The sequence below is a fragment of the Scophthalmus maximus genome, chromosome 2 (assembly GCF_022379125.1).
Source record: "Scophthalmus maximus strain ysfricsl-2021 chromosome 2, ASM2237912v1, whole genome shotgun sequence".
Classification (NCBI taxonomy): domain Eukaryota; kingdom Metazoa; phylum Chordata; class Actinopteri; order Pleuronectiformes; family Scophthalmidae; genus Scophthalmus; species Scophthalmus maximus.
The window spans coordinates 27,038,292-27,053,955 of NC_061516.1; the positions used below are offsets into that span (position 1 = coordinate 27,038,292).

Genomic DNA, 15,664 nt, shown 5'->3' on the forward strand with positions numbered 1-15,664 from the left:
CTGTGTCGCCGCTCCTGCAGGGGGCGCTCTTCGCCCTTTAAACCGACTCCCGCTACCTGGTCTCTAAGGAAACAAGATGGCGTCCGGCAGCGGGGTGAGTCTGTGGTTTGAGCTGGTTTTTATGTTAAAAGTACAAAATGACTTGAATGTGTTGACGCCGTGATTCGATCCCGTGTCTTCCCGGTTATCGGAGCTGCTGACTGCGCGGACTGGATCCGTCTAACGTGTTTAAAAACCCGTTTCAGACGCTCGGTTCCGGCGCCTCAGCTAGCAGCTAACGAGCGTTAGCCCGCGGACTCACGTCGAAGTAAACGTTTTTCACTGCTGCGTTAAACATGGCGACGTTTTTCTTTAACGTCCCTCAGACAATTTATCTGAGACGAGTTCGTCTCCGCGTGTCGGTTCACCTGTTCCTGCTGCTACATGTTAGCATCAGCTCCGCTAGCAGCAAAACAAAGAGACTTCCGGGGTCTTTCAGAGTAAAAGCACGAAGAAAATAGACAAAAACATCCGTACAGCTCGTGTCACACAGTACATTACAGATAGATTGACTCCATTAAAATAATAATAATGTGAAGTACAGAGCAGAGAAAACGTAGGGAAAACACATGATAATAAGTAATTTAGTGTCATTTTCACAAGGGGGTTTATATAAAATGAAAGTGGTTTGTACTTTGTGTTGTAGCTTTAAATGAGAATTATTCTGCTGTTTTTCATATGAAGCTGATGTTTCTTCTTCTTCTTCTCTTTGACTTTTTTCTCCTTCAGTCCAACAAGAACGACTTCCGTAGGAAGTGGGACAAAGATGAGTACGAAAACCTTGCTCAGAAACGGCTGACGGAGGAGCGAGACAAGGAGAAGAGAGATGGTGAGCAAACTCACAGAAAGTGCATATTAAAAATGTTTTTTTATCGTCCTCTCGGTACCTTTATATCAAATGTGTAGATTTTCCTGGTTTTGATGAATCGCCCCCTCTCACCCTGCCTCCCTCAGGGAAAGTTGCTCCTCCGGTCAAGCGGGAGCTCCTGCGTCACCGGGACTACAAGGTGGATCTGGAGTCCAAACTGGGAAAGACCATCGTCATCACCAAGACGACGCCTCAGGCGGAGATGGGCGGGTACGTAGTTTCATCATGAACCCCGGTCTGTCGTCGTGTGTCTTAGATTCTTAACCGACGAATTGTTTTATCATTCACATGTTGTCGTCTTTGTTGAAAGGGTCAAAGGTTAACCTCTCTGTCGTCTGCTGCTGCCTCGCTCTGATTGGCCGTCTCTCTTCTTCTCTCTCAGTTATTACTGCAACGTCTGCGACTGCGTCGTGAAAGACTCCATCAACTTCCTGGATCACATCAACGGGAAAAAACGTGAGTCGGAGACTCGATCACACCGTAAACAACATGGTCAAGTCACAAACGTGTCATGATGTCACAATCACGTAGCCTCACTGAAGGTTTCCTTCCTCTGTGTGTGTGTGTGTGTGTGTGTGTGTGCTCGTGTGCGCCTGCAGACCAGAGGAACCTGGGCATGTCGATGCGTGTGGAGCGTTCGTCTCTGGATCAGGTGAAGAAGCGTTTTGAGGTGAACAAGAAGAAGATGGAGGAGAAGCAGAAGGAGTACGACTTTGAGGAGCGAATGAAGGAGCTGAGGGAGGAGGTGAGGACGGACAGGAAGTGGTTTCACTTCCTCTCGGTTCAGTTTCGCACGTGAAGATAATGTCTCAGTTTCTGTTTGTCCAGACTAAAACACAACTACGGAGTTTTCACGCTAAAACGCGACCAGCAGCGTTTTCGCAAGTCTGTTGATTTTAGTGGCTAAAAAACTCCGGAGCAGTGTTTTGACGCCAGAGGTAAACGTGGCAACACTTTCTAAAGCTAAACATTGTGTTGTGTGTCGTCAGGAGGAGAAGGCGAAGGCCTACAAGAAAGAAAAGCTGAAGGAGAGGAAGCGACGGGCTGAGGACGACGTTGACTTCGAGGAGGATGACGAGATGGCGGCAGTGATGGGATTCTCTGGCTTCGGCTCGTCCAAGAAAGGTCACTGACTACGCCCCCCCCCTCCTCTCAGTGCCTCGCCCCCCCTCACATCCGGACCAGGCAGGTGTCAGAGACCAGAACCAGACTGTAAACTCAGGATGGACGAGTCTGTGCTCGTTACTCCTCAGTCCTTTTTAAATTTTCTGCCAGGATCTTATTTTGGTAGTTTTTATTATCCACCCCTCTGTTGTGATGAAGTTTCCTCCCGCAGCTTCCTGTCGGAAACACGACGACCACAGTGAAGTTACCGAGTGAAACGATGGACAGAAAATGAGACCCCCCCCCCCCCCCCCCCCCCAAAAAAAAATAATGTGGAAGTTTCCTTTAAGATGAAGCGTGACACGTTTTAGTTCCAGTGAATAAAACGTCATCAGAAACATTTGAGCTGTTTGAGCTTTTCTTCATTTCTGGGTCACAAAAATAAAGTTGGACACAGAAACGAGAAGAAAATCTCAAACAGCTTCACACCTTCACATTTTTTTCTTCTGTTTTCTTGTGGAAATTATTTTAATAAACTCAGTTTTTTTTGTTTACAGTTCGTTGTTCTCTGATTATTCAGCTCAGCGGTGTGTCAGTGAACGCACCGCGACAAACCTGCCAGAGGGCTCTTCTTGAGTGTTGTTTACGATGCCTTCAGGGACCATGGCTGATCTCTGTCGTGTGGAAATAAGAGTGTCGGACACTTGGACTGGTCGATCGATCAGATTCAGGAAACTCTACTAACTGATTTAACTTTTTTCTTTGATAACACAGAAGCTGGTTGTATTTCACTGTGTGGGATCAATATCGCTGCCAGAAAAATGGAACGAATGCCAACATTTTTAAATGTGATTAACAGCCCTGAGAGAAAGTTTCTGCACAGACTTTTATTCTGAAAAACAAATAATCTCAGACGCTGAGAGGCTGTCCACATACTTGTGGCCACGTGGTTCATCTCACAACGTGTTAACTGCTGCTTCTCATGATTATTATTAATCAATGAGCATTGACGTCAACGCGACTTCACCTGGAAACAAACTGACATTTGATCTCTTAAGAGTTTGTGCTTCATTTAAAGTCGACAGAAGCTGCAGATGAACAGAAAGAAGACGAGGAAGTTTGATGTCATCCTACTCGACAATGAAGCCGATTAACGAACAGACTGCGACTTGCAGAGGTCAGATGTCAGGACCTGGGTCACAATGGACCTCCGCAAAATCCAGAGATTTCTGTTGTCAGTGAACGCATCATCTTCAGGTTCAAAACAGGAAGTTATGATATTAGTTATTTTATTCAATAATACTCTCCTGAACCAGGAGGAGAGACTCACTGACATGAAAACTACAACTCCCATGATCCCACACGTGTTTAAAATGTCATTATTCTCAAAATTAAAGAAATTTAAAGTCCAATTAAATGTTGTTAAATGTTCTTCGTCGTCAGTCAAACTTGAGGAAAAAGTTTCAGTTTGACTCTAACCTCATGATTCTCCTGATGGAGATGTTTCCGTCCAACTGACCCGGGATCAGTGAGAGACGCTGCAGCGATCAGCCTGAGCTCTCCCACTGATCCAGAGTCAGCGCCTTGTCAGCACCTTGTCAGGCCGAGCTGCGGCGGCGGCTGTTCCGCTCTGTGGTTAGGAGGGGGGGGGCCTTCTTCACCACCTCACCCCCTGCACAGTCACTTCCTCCATAGACGGGAGGAAAGACAGAGAGACACAGAAAGGGAGGAGAGGAGAGAGAAAGAAAGAAGGAAGCCATTTTGGTTCCACAGTGACGGGTCACTGCTTTCCACTGGTTTCTTCTCGTGCAGCGCCTCGAGTCACAAAGTGCTGAGGAGACTCGAGGAAGTAAAACGCTTGGGGACAGAAGTTTATTTCATCTTCTGAGAGTCTCGCCGACACGTTTGGTTTCACAGTTGACAGGAAGGAACGAGGCCGTCGACGAGCAGCAGCATCGAGAACAAACCAACCTGACACAGACGGAGGCTGTGAAATTGTCTGGGTTCGACGGACGTCGTGTCTCTGAGAGACGGGGGGACGAGCGGAGGACACAGGATGAGCTCGGGCCGAGTACTGTCCAGGTCAGAGGTGATGGGGTGGAGCCCACAGCAGCTGGCGGACTTCATGAAGAGGGTGAGGTACACACACACACACACACAAACTCTGTGCCGTCACATGAAGCCTCTTATTCAACGTTAAACTTGAACTCAGCTTTTTACATGTCATCACATTTAAACCTGGTGAGTCTGCTGCCACTGGGCCCCAGAGTCTGATCGGCCACCCCTGGATTACAAAGTGACCGAGAACAGGAGGTATGGGTGCGGGGGGGTAGGAAAGGAAAGGAGGACGTGGGAGAGTAGGAAGTGAGGAGACAGCCGGGCTGTGGAAATGAGTTTAAACTGTGTGTCTGTTTGTGCAGATGAATCTGTCGGGATGTGATAAAGTCGTGTTGAAACACAACATCAGTGGATCGAGGTTCGTGGTGAGTTCACAGACAAACAGACAAACAAACACGAGACAACAAACTACAACACTTTAGGGTTTTCTGGGAGAGGAAACATGAGAGGAGGAGGTTAGGAAGGACAGAAGGATGTAGGACAGGAGGAGGACAGAAGGATGTAGGACAGGAGGAGGACAGAAGGATGTAGGACAGGAGGAGGACAGAAGGATGTAGGACAGGAGGAGGACAGAAGGATGTAGGACAGGATGGAGGAGAGAAGGATGTAGGACAGAAGGATGTAGGACAGGAGGAGGACAGAAGGATGTAGGACAGAAGGATGTAGGACAGGAGGAGGACAGAAGGATGGAGGACAGAAGGATGGAGGACAGGAGGAGGACAGAAGGATGGAGGACAGAAGGATGTAGGACAGGATGGAGGAGAGAAGGATGTAGGACAGGAGGAGGACAGAAGGATGGAGGACAGAAGGATGTAGGACAGGAGGAGGACAGAAGGATGTAGGACAGGAGAGGAGGAGTTATCGAGGAGAGGTCGTGGTTGACACATCCTGACACGAGGTGATGAAATCACACAACGTCTTTCTTCTTCCAGAACCTGAGCGATAACGACCTGCAGCGGTTCCCTAAGCTCCACACTCCGTGAGTATCGAGTGTCTCTGGGTTCAGTTCCGTCGCTGACGTCTGTCGGACTTGTCTGACTCGTCTGTGTCTCCTCAGGATGATCTCCAAGATCAGCAGTGAAATCAGCAAGAAGGAGGAGAGGAGAGGCCTGTTCTCCAAAAAGTAGGTTCACACTGATCCGGTGTCAGACCCAGCTGCTGCTGCGTTTAGGGACCTGACGAGAAAATCTATCTTTCTCTTTGTGTCTGTCACAGAGTGACGCCCAAATACCAGGAGCCAGGTAAGAACCGCTTACTGCCGTCTGTTGTCGCCTCCTTCCGTCCGTCTCGTTTGTTTGTCAGCAGGATGAAGAACTTGATGGAACACAGAGCGAGAAAGAATCCGTGACATGTTGGCGTGGATCTGGACAAAGGGGGCGGAGCCTGGAATGTTTTGACTCTCTTTCTTTAACATTGTGAGACAGAATGTTTTCTGTTTAACATGTTCATTGATTTCACAGAGAATCGTTCATGGATCTACACTGAACTGAAGGACTGTTGTTGTTGTTGTTGTTGTTGTTGTTGTTGTTGTTGTTGTTGTTGTTGTTGTTGTTGTTGCACGTCTGAGCTTCTACATTCGAGTTATTCATGTCTTAACTCCTCTTTGTCCGTCTGGACTCATCTCTGCTGCAACACTGATCAATAAAAATCTTATTGAACTTAAAGGGACAGTTAGCGATTTTGGAGAAAGATTGTTTGTTGTAGATTTTTTTGTCATGGAAGACGGACGTTCTAAGACGAAGCGTCTGCCGCTAACACATCTCTTAATGTATTGGGGGGGCAAACAATTTTTTGGGCAGATAGCGGGCCGTGAAAAAATATTGGCTGATTAAAATCGCTTATTGCCCATTTAACTCCCGTGACAGTATATGAATGTAAAAGATGTGAACTGTTTTGTGTGCAGAGACCACAGCTGACGCTCAGGGCTGGGCCGAAGACGAGTTTGTAAGTTTACTTTAACTTGTGACGCCTCTGTGATGTCAGCGGATCGTCGCTGCTTCCTCTGAACGATATCGTTAAAGCCCCAGTGTGTAATTTTTGTAATTTTCTGGCGGCATCCGGTTTCGGTCAGCGTCTGAAAATTCAACTTGAACGTGACGTATTCTGGAGCGTTTAGTTCAACAACCGTATTCAACACGACGTAGAAACATGGAGACTCACACGGAGGTCGGTCCACCTCATGGAACTATATTTAACTCATGTATGAACACACATCTGTGAATAACTTCTTCTGAATATTACACACTGGAGCTTTAACGTTCCTCAACTTCAGGGTCATAACGACTCTGTAGCTTCATGTTCTGACCACTAGTCTGAATGACAGAGATCAAACTACAGTACCCATGAGTCTCGGGGTTCTGTTGCCGAATTCATGTTCAATCTCGCTCCGTCAGGACGATGAAGAGTTCGACGAAGACTACGAGAGTCCGAACAGCGGCGACGAGGACGGCAGTGGCGGAGACTACGAGTCGCCGAACGACGACCCGGACGGGGCCAATGACTACGAGCCTCCGCCCTCCGAACCGCCAGAGGACCTGGCTCACAAGCTGTGCCCCACCCTCCCCATCGGAGACGGAGATTACATCGGTAACCACGCTCAGGAAGTTACATGTGAAGATGAGTTTTCAATTCACATGATGTCAAGGTGTTTTTTCAAACTGTTGGAGGTTGATTTACTGACCTACATATATAAATATTGATCAGGGACATGAGCGAGTAATGAATTGACTGAAGCTGAAGTGATTCCTAACATTTGTCTCTGACATGAAGACAAAGAAAACATCTGGATCGGATCCATAAAGAACTCATGACGCTGCAGAGACGTCTGGTAACACACTGAAGGAGAGGAGCTTGACAGGAAGTGACACGCTAGCTTTAGTCCCAGCTAGCACAACCACTTTGTGTGTCTACAATGTCGATCAGAACTTTTAGACAGGTCACAGAAACAAGATGGCCACCTCAAATGGGACCAAAACAATATGAAGATGATCATGGTGTGTGTGTGTGTGTGTGTGTGTAGATAAAAGGGAGAACCATGCGTCGTGCAGAGGCCAACCCCCCCCTGCTCTGTGTCCCCGCCCCCCAGTCTCCACGCTGCCTCCTCCTTCTCCCCTGACGGTCAGTCCGAGCATAAACTTGTTGTCTTTCAAAGATGGCGTCAGTTTCCATCCGACATGTTCACTGTGTCACGTTCACGCCGGTGTGTGTGTGTGTGTGTGTGTGTGTGTGTGTGTGTGTGTGTGTGTGTGTGTGTGTTTGTAGGCGGGAGGGTCATCGACCTCTCGAAGAGACGCCTCCCCTCATGGCGGAGGACGACCATCGGCAAAGTGTGAGTAACCTGCTGCGGCGAGGGGTCGATAGGACTCAGTGTGACATCACTTCCTCTGATGTCATCACCTCTGACAGCAGCTGATCACAGTCCATTCAGCTGCTGTTGATGACAAACTTTGAATATAAACGGCTAAAATAACTTTTCTTCCTTGTCTGTGTCACTAGATTTCAATTAAATTGCCATGTGACTCTGACAGAGCTCCTGATTGGTCCCTCTGCTCGTCCGTCACATTAAAACCTGTTGATTGTGATTGTGTTCAGTTCCTCCGGGGCCTCCGCAGATCTTTCGTGGCAACAAACCAGGAAAAGATTCAGGATACAATTCGCCCCCCATCAGAGGTAACACTGACCGCAGGACCGACCTTCACCCTCACCATCATCACCATCACCATCATCACCATCATCACCCTCATCACGAGTTATTTTAATAAATCATGTTTATTTTCCTTTTCATTCTGATTATTTCCTAAACACATACACTTTAAATTGACTTGCTTCAGAGTAAATATTAAATATGACAAATAACTTTGTTAACTTATGCTGAAAGTTCAAGGACCCTCTGAAATCTCAGTTTCAGAGTCATCCTGGCAGCAGCAACTTTTCTAAAATAAATTGTTTAACAAACTGAAGCGAGTGATAATATATTCATCTGAAAAGTGATTTTGTTTTCTCTTTTTCACAGGACCTCCTGGCAACACAGTGGACAGGGTGAGTTTTCTTTAGAATAAACTTTATTTACCAATAGTAGGCGGAGTAAGATGAAGGAGCTCATCGGAACATGCAGAGCTGTGAACGTGTAAAAATACTGAAAATTATATGAAGTAAAGGATCTTTTTTAGTTAGTCCACTGTAGGAAATGAAATGTAAACTGATTTCAAATGAGCTGATTATGTGAGTAACAAAAAAACCCAAAAGGGACCAAGACAAGAACCCTGAGGAACTCCGCAGTCATATAAACCATGGCCACTGAAAACCTCTTAGTAGCTTGAATCTTTTTTTGTAACGTTTTCACAGTTTGGTGTGTTAATGTTTTCATTGTATTTCTGTCTCTTACAGCCGAGCGCACAAACCTGGAAGTAAGTGAATAAAGATATTAAGATTTCACTTAAAACTCACATCACGTAAAATGAATGAATCCATATGTCAAAGTGCAGGTTGTGTCATGGGATTAATCATCATGATTTTGAGTTAGCTTTGACAAAATGTGCTTGTCTGTATTTCTAAATGTTAAGTGTGTGTTTGTGTGTTCAGGCCTCAGACGGACGTCCAGGATTCCCCCACCTGGGTCAAACCTCCCGTTCTCACTCCGCCGTCCAGCTCCGTCAGCCGGACCAAGTCGTCAGCCAGGCCTCCTGCCAACAGGTCAGAACCACAGACGAGTAAATAAAGACGGACGACATGACGTCTTCATCTCTCTTTACCTCTCTGGTAAAGATATTTAAGCTTTACCAGAGAGGAAGTGGGGACGTGTCATCATCCTTATTTACAGTCACTGGTCGTATCTATATACGGTCTATGTTCAGAACTCACTCATCATCTGTCAAACTTCCTCACATTACACATTCCTCTTCATCAGTTCATCGTCTTTCATGTTCATGTTCATCACTGTTGTCGTGTTGTCTTCATGATCAAACAGTTTAGTCAAGGTTTCTGATAATCGTCATGTTGTTGTGGTTTGGTTTCCACAGGTTTGATCTAAGGAGAGAGGTACGTTTTCAGTTTTGGTGTTTTTCATTTGTATAAATAGATTTTTATAAATGTATACATTTAGGTAATACAATGTATGAATATAGGAGAGATGCACATGAAATTGTGCTATAATCAGAATTATACAGCTAATCACCATTACATCTCCATTATTGTTATTGATTTTAAGATGTCAAGTTACAATGGTGAATGTATCCAGAATGAACTGTGACCGTTTGTCTTCTTCTTCTTCTCTCTTCAGCAGCCACCTGACGAAGGTGACATTTCTTCATCTATATCTCTTTATTATACGATGAACAGCATTTGTATCGAGAGACAGAGAGAGACCTGGAGTGATTCTCTAAGTTCTGCTTCTCTCCTCCAGCTCCGAAACACAACACCTTCCCCCTCAACAGTAAGAGTCTGCCCCCCCGCCCTGGACTCCCTGCACCTCCGTCACGCCACGGGGACAGGTAGGACCATCTGACACCTCGTCAGCACCGGAGCACCTCAGGGTTCAATCACAGTGTTCGTCTGGTTGTTGAATTTGTCCTCCACGGCGTGCGAGCGTTGAAGAGTGTAAACTCTGAAACTCTGTCTCTCGTGTTTGTTTTCAACAGTCTGCCTCCCAGTGGCCACCCTGCAGGACCTCTGACCCACAAACTGCCCCCCGGTGAGAAACAACAACAAGAACACAGACACGGAACAGATCCTGAGCTTCAATGTTCCTTATAAACGCGGCTCATGACGGCACCTAGTGTCTCAAACTGTCTTGGTCCTTGTGAGGTCAATGCTGACGGAGAGTTGAGGAGCGCTTTGGTCTCTACGCCATGAAGTTAACACTCTCTAATCACGTGTGTGTGTGTGTGTGTGTGTGTGTGTGTGTGTGTGTGTGCAGCGATGGCCGAACTTAGAGGAAGCTTCGTCGGATCGCTTCGTCCTCCTCCCACAACGTCACACACACAGGTAACACAACACACACTCACACTCATCCATATTCATTTATGTGTATTTACAGTTTGTGTGTGAAATTCATATTTTTCTCTTCATTTTGTTTTCGCTTTGTTATCGCTGGTAAATACCTTCAGTTATAAGTAAGAAATAAATCCGTTTTCTGCGATTAATAGCAAGTTTTTCTTATCAAATAGAAGTTTTTTAACCAGTGATTAAAATATTTCATTGATTCTGCATCATTAAATTCTTAATATTGTTATTATCAATCTTAATATTATTATTATTATTATTACTAATACAATTAAAAATAACAGTAGTTTTTAATCAATTGTTGTATTCCTGTGATCTAAACAGCAGATGGTGCTGTTGTATCTCTCTCTATGTGTGTGTGTGTGTGTGTGTGTGTTACAGGAGATGGACCCTCGCTGGTATGTAGGTAAAGTGACCAGAGGTCAAGCGGAGGGATGTTTGAAACAAGTTCACAAGGTAACAGAAAATAAAGTTGAACAACTTTTTTCAGTTGATTTATTTTCTTTAGATGTCAGGATCAGTGTCACAGAGTCAAACTTATTTGACTTATAAAACAAACCTAAATTTCCTAACATCTTCCTATAAGTATAATCATACATGATTTATTGTCCCTCGCGTCTGTGGAGGACGGGGCGTACCTGGTGCGGGACAGCACCCAGCAGCTGGACCATCAGCCCTTCACCCTGATGGTCTTCTACCAGGACAAAGTCTACAACATCCAGATCAGACAGCAGAACCAGCAGTTCCTGCTGGGAACCGGACTCAAGGTCCAGGAGGTAAACGAGGAGCAGGGTCCCAATGAGAAGAGACGACTCATTCGGGTTTTCTTGATTCTGATATAATCAACTGTCACTCCAGGAATATTAAAGGTCACGTGGTCAGAAACAAGCAGCTGTAACTGAGTCAGAGAAAAAGATCCACAGAGATGTCAACAGACGTTGTATCGCTACAAATAAGAAAAATATATCAACATATATCAATATCAACACTGATAAAATCCACTCAGCTGTCCATTAGCAAAAATCTGCTTTCACTTGGTGGCAAAATGCTACAACAGAAGAAGCTAGTTTAGCCTGTTCGCAACGTGTAGCGTGTTGCGTTGACGCGACGTCCAGTTAGCGTTCAGATCCTCCGTCACTGAGCTTTTTGACACCAGTTGCTATGTAGAAGCAGGAGAGGAGCTTGACAGGAAGTGAGCGTGGAAGTTAGACGCTAGCTTTCGCATTGAGGCTAACACCGTGGAATAATCCGTGAACGCTGTCAACTCGGAATAACTGAGGTTGGGAAGTGTCAAGCGTTATTTTCCCTCAGTGTGTCGATCTGTTGATGATCAGAACTTTTAGACCAGTCACAGAAACAAGATGGCCGCTGCAAATGGTACCAAAACAACATGAGGCTGATCATGATGTGTGTGTGTGTGTGTGTGTGTGTGTGTGTGTGTGTGTGTGTGTGTGTGTGTGTGTGTGTGTGTGTGTGTGTGTGTGTTTGTGTGTGTGTGTGAACAGTCTTTTCCATCAGTCGGTGAAATCCTCGGCCATTACTCAAAGTCTCCACTGCTCCTCATCAACGCCAAAAACCGAAGCTCCTCCCAGCAGAACCAGTGTCTCCTCTCCGACCCGGCCGGGTCCTACATGACGGGACAGAACTGGTCCTGACCGGATCAGACCGGATCAGACCGAGCCAGCAAACTAAACCAGAGGAAACCCGACGAGTAGCGTTAGGACGAACGTCAGACATGTTGATCAGGTGTTGTTACTCCTCAGGAAGGAGGAGGTTTTTTTTCCTCCTCATTTCAGTGACAGTCAGTGAAATATGTCAGATCCTTTTTCTTCACTTGCTTTCTATCATTTACAAACTACTTTCTCCATTTTTGTGTTGAAAAACGTTTTAGAGAATTTAAATGATTCACATGCGATGATGCAGCTTTCAGTTGTTTGTGTTGGTTAAATGTTGAATTTCCAACTATCTTCTGTTTAGATAATTCATTTGATCGCACACAAGCCTCGGTCACGTTCTTACCAAAGACTCTAAATAAAGATGGCGACGCGTCCCTTCATCCTCTCGTTGTACAAACATGAAGCTAAAAATATCTCTGATTCAGGAGCCGCCATCTTGTACCTGTGACGTCATGTGCAGTCAGAGTCTGTGACGTAGTGATCGTGGAGTGGAGCAGTCGTATCGTGGCCCCGATCACCAATCATGAGTCAGTGTCAGCTGTCAATCATGACGTCTCAGACCGTTTTTATCTCATCAAATAACTAATGAGAAGCAAAGTGATCAGAAACATGAACTCGTCAACAAACATCAGTGATAAGAACGACCTCACATGACATGGAGGGGGCGGGGCTTAGGACCTGTACTGCAGCCAGACACCAGGGGGCGATCACGGTGACTTAGCTTCACAATGAAGAGGCATCATGTCGGCCATCTTTATTTATAGTCTGTCCTCAAAAAGTGTAGACTGGTTTGTCCTCATTAAAACTCACGTCATATGAACGTGTCATTCATACAAAACAAAAGTTATTTATTATATTTGATCACAGATTGTTTCACGTGTTTTTATGTCTATGCCGCAGTAAACACATCTTCTTCGTCGTGGACACTGCGAGTTGATGTGACGCACCAGCGTCTGTTTCTCCCTTGGAAAGTGTCAGTGTCATTCATATTAGTGACAGTTAGAATCTGGTGTTTTAAGCCCTTTAATAATCCCCCCCACCACACACACACACACACACACACACACACACACACACACACACACACACACACACACACACACACAACTGTATAATCCCAGTCATCAGTTATCGTTCAGACTGTGTTGTTTTGTCTGCAGCACCCTTGAAGGCACCACGGGCCAAAGATTACTGCTGCTGCTGCCAACTGTCATCACACACACACACACACACACACACACACACACACACACACAGTGAACAGATAAGGAGGACCTACTTTTGTGAAGTGGGTTAACGACAGCTCAACTCATCATACAATATTGATACGATACGTTTTTTCAGAAATGGGTTTTTCCTTAAAGCTCCAGTGTGTAATATTGAATTGAAATGATGTGTAATATATTGTCCATAACTCTGTGTTCATATAAGAGTTAAATATAGTTCCATGAGGTGGACCCGACCTCCGTGTGAGTCTCCATGTTTCTACGTCCTGTTGAATACGGTTGTTGAACTAAACGCTCCAGAATACGTTGTGTTCACATTGAATTGTCAGACGCTGCCGGAACCAGAAGTTGAATCGGCGGTGCAACACCATAAAGTGTCCCCTGTCGGTCGCGGTTTGCAACTTTACCACCAAATCCTGCCAAAGAATTACAAAAATGACACACTGGGGCTTTACGTTTTTTTTTTCTGGCTTCCTGCCTCTCCTGCTGATGGACAATTGTTCTTTGAAGTAAAATAAAAAATAAAGACTTGATTCTTTGCAGTGGAAAGTGGCGGAGTGATGATGTCATTACGTTTCGTTACGTGTTGATGACGCAACCGTGGCACCAGAGAAAAGGAGCCGAGAAAATTTTCGTATCTCAAAAACTAAAATTTACTTTACGTTTCTATATTTACAAATATTTCTGGATCAATATGTTTTATTTTTATTCAGCAAAATTTGATGAAAAAACATGTCAGATTCAAAAAAGACCAGGATTTATCTCAGGTTGCACAGACTTTTAGAGACATGAAGGATTTCAATAATTTCCAGGAAATTACATCACAGGAAGAAAATATCACCAATGCAGGAAGTGAAGGAACATTTCTATTGCAGAGGTCAAAGGTTAACTGAGGATTCAAAAGTTCAGTCTGTCAGTGTTCAGCTCTGAGTTCAGCTGAGGCGACATCAGCACCACTGAGTTAAAAAAACTCATCACCGTTGCTATGGTTACGCCTGGCGGAGTTTTCTAGCCTCTGAATCACAGACTTGTGTAAAAAGCCGCTGGTCCACGTGTCAGTGTGAAAACTCCGGGTTGTGTTTTAGTTTGTAGACGATGACACAGACGAGGCCCACGTTCTCTTCTCTGATTGTCATAAGTCACGACTCGAGGCCGCTAACACTTCCTGTCGGGAACAGTTCCACCCCGTCGTCATCGTCCCCATCACTGTTCCTCCTTCAGAGGAGTTTCTGTAACTAAGCAACCAGCTGTAGAGTAGACAATCTACTTCCTGTTTACACATGAGCGGTCATGTGACGTGTGTTCTCGGGCGTGTGAGTGCGGACGCATGTCGAGGTCTGGGACACAGTGTGAAGCTCCGCCCACTCAGCTGACGACCTCTGACCTGGCCACAGTTTCACGAAGAACCCAGGTACGGTGGACATGTTTGATTCGCCTCACCCTCCCGTCTCGTTCGTGTTCATTTAAAGGAGAAAAGGTTTTGTTCAGCGACATGAGATCGTTCACTTTGATTAGCATTGAGTTGTTCGAGTGACCGCAGACATGCTGACTGTGTGTGTGTGTGTGTGTGTGTGTGTGTGTGTGTGTGTGTGGGGGGGGGGGGGGTCGTTGGAAGACAATAGACGTGGGCGACACCTCAAACAGCAGCTGATGTTGGTGCTCAGACGGTGGAGTCAGTGAAACATCGTCTGTGTCAGCAGGTTTGAATCTGATCTGAAACGAGTGGAAAGTGAAGAATACAAATAATTTCAATTCGAGTGAATTTGTAACTTAAAGCACGAGAGCGACGGATCGACGAAGACAGGAAGTTGAAAAAGAGACTGTTCATTATTCAGAGTCACGTCATTGATTGGTGGTTGTTGGACTCGTCACATGATGCAAAAGTTAAAGTTGAAGAAACAAATTTACGTTTTATAAAAATGTGGAACGACAAAGTTTTTTTAACATCGACTGTCAGTTGTGATGAAAGTTTAAACTCTGATTGATTTTAAATCAAATTCCTTAATCACAAGCATCCTTTGATAAAAACTATCAAATATCGCTGGTAGGCCTCAAAATCAATGACACAAATTTTGTGTCATGTGTGGATCAAAACAATAACTCTGTTAATAAATCTTTAATGAATCTGTTGCTTTTCAGAAAAATAACTGAAATAACGCACATTACTAACGATTCAGTAATGTTCCAACTGTAGACACTGCAACAGACCCTCATGTCAAACTGTGTGTGTGTGTGTGTGTGAAAGAGTGAGAGAGAGAGAGAGTGAGTGTGTGTGTGTGTGTGTGTGTGTGTGTGTGTGTGTGTGTGTGTGTGTGTGAGAGAGAGAGAGAGTGAGTGTGTGTGTGTGAGAGAGAGAGAGAGAGAGAGAGAGTGAGTGTGTGTGTGTGTGTGTGTGTGTGTGTGTGTGTGTGTGTGTGTGTGTGTGTGTGTGTGTGTGTGTCTGTGTGTGTGTGTGTGTCTGTGTGTGTGTGTGTGTGGGGGGGGGGGGGGGGGTGATATGCCTCTACATTTAATCCTCAGGCTCTTATCTGCCTGAGGTGAGAAATTCCACCTGCTCTTATTCAAATGAACCCCCCACCACACACACACACACACACACACACACACACACACACAGACAGCACAGTTGGCCA

General features: G+C 45.3%; 2 protein-coding genes and 1 long non-coding RNA gene across 6 annotated transcripts; 2 read left to right on the forward strand and 1 right to left on the reverse strand.

Annotated features, from left to right (window-relative positions):
• Positions 1-16: 16 nt before the first annotated feature.
• Positions 17-2,567, forward strand: zmat2 (zinc finger, matrin-type 2). The gene is made up of 6 exons (XM_035624581.2): positions 17-94; positions 769-868; positions 994-1,117; positions 1,290-1,363; positions 1,507-1,652; positions 1,897-2,567. The coding sequence occupies exons 1-6, from the start codon at positions 77-79 to the stop codon at positions 2,038-2,040; spliced, it is 606 nt and encodes a 201-aa protein (XP_035480474.1). The 5' UTR covers positions 17-76; the 3' UTR covers positions 2,041-2,567.
• Positions 2,568-3,686: 1,119 nt separating this feature from the next.
• lcp2a (lymphocyte cytosolic protein 2a) lies at positions 3,687-13,573 on the forward strand. Of its 3 annotated transcripts, none has more exons than XM_035624477.2 (21): positions 3,687-4,145; positions 4,432-4,494; positions 5,062-5,108; positions 5,187-5,252; positions 5,345-5,370; positions 6,033-6,073; positions 6,523-6,715; positions 7,149-7,246; positions 7,391-7,457; positions 7,721-7,798; positions 8,142-8,167; positions 8,516-8,535; positions 8,711-8,821; positions 9,148-9,166; positions 9,408-9,423; positions 9,531-9,618; positions 9,766-9,818; positions 10,044-10,111; positions 10,511-10,585; positions 10,756-10,905; positions 11,635-13,573. In XM_035624477.2, the coding sequence occupies exons 1-21, from the start codon at positions 4,068-4,070 to the stop codon at positions 11,782-11,784; spliced, it is 1,533 nt and encodes a 510-aa protein (XP_035480370.1). In that variant the 5' UTR covers positions 3,687-4,067; the 3' UTR covers positions 11,785-13,573. The 3 variants fall into 3 exon arrangements, with proteins under 3 accessions (XP_035480370.1, XP_035480371.1, XP_035480372.1); XM_035624478.2 differs by having other exon boundaries at positions 9,411-9,423; XM_035624479.2 differs by lacking the exon at positions 3,687-4,145 and adding an exon at positions 4,167-4,324.
• LOC124849584 lies at positions 12,870-15,654 on the reverse strand. 2 transcript variants are annotated; one of them, XR_007030061.1, is made up of 2 exons: positions 15,627-15,654; positions 12,870-12,912 (listed from the first exon to the last, which is right to left on the reverse strand). It is a non-coding gene; the product is annotated as an uncharacterized LOC124849584 (long non-coding RNA). The 2 variants fall into 2 exon arrangements; XR_007030062.1 differs by having other exon boundaries at positions 15,623-15,647.
• Between the last annotated feature and the right edge of the window lie 10 nt (positions 15,655-15,664).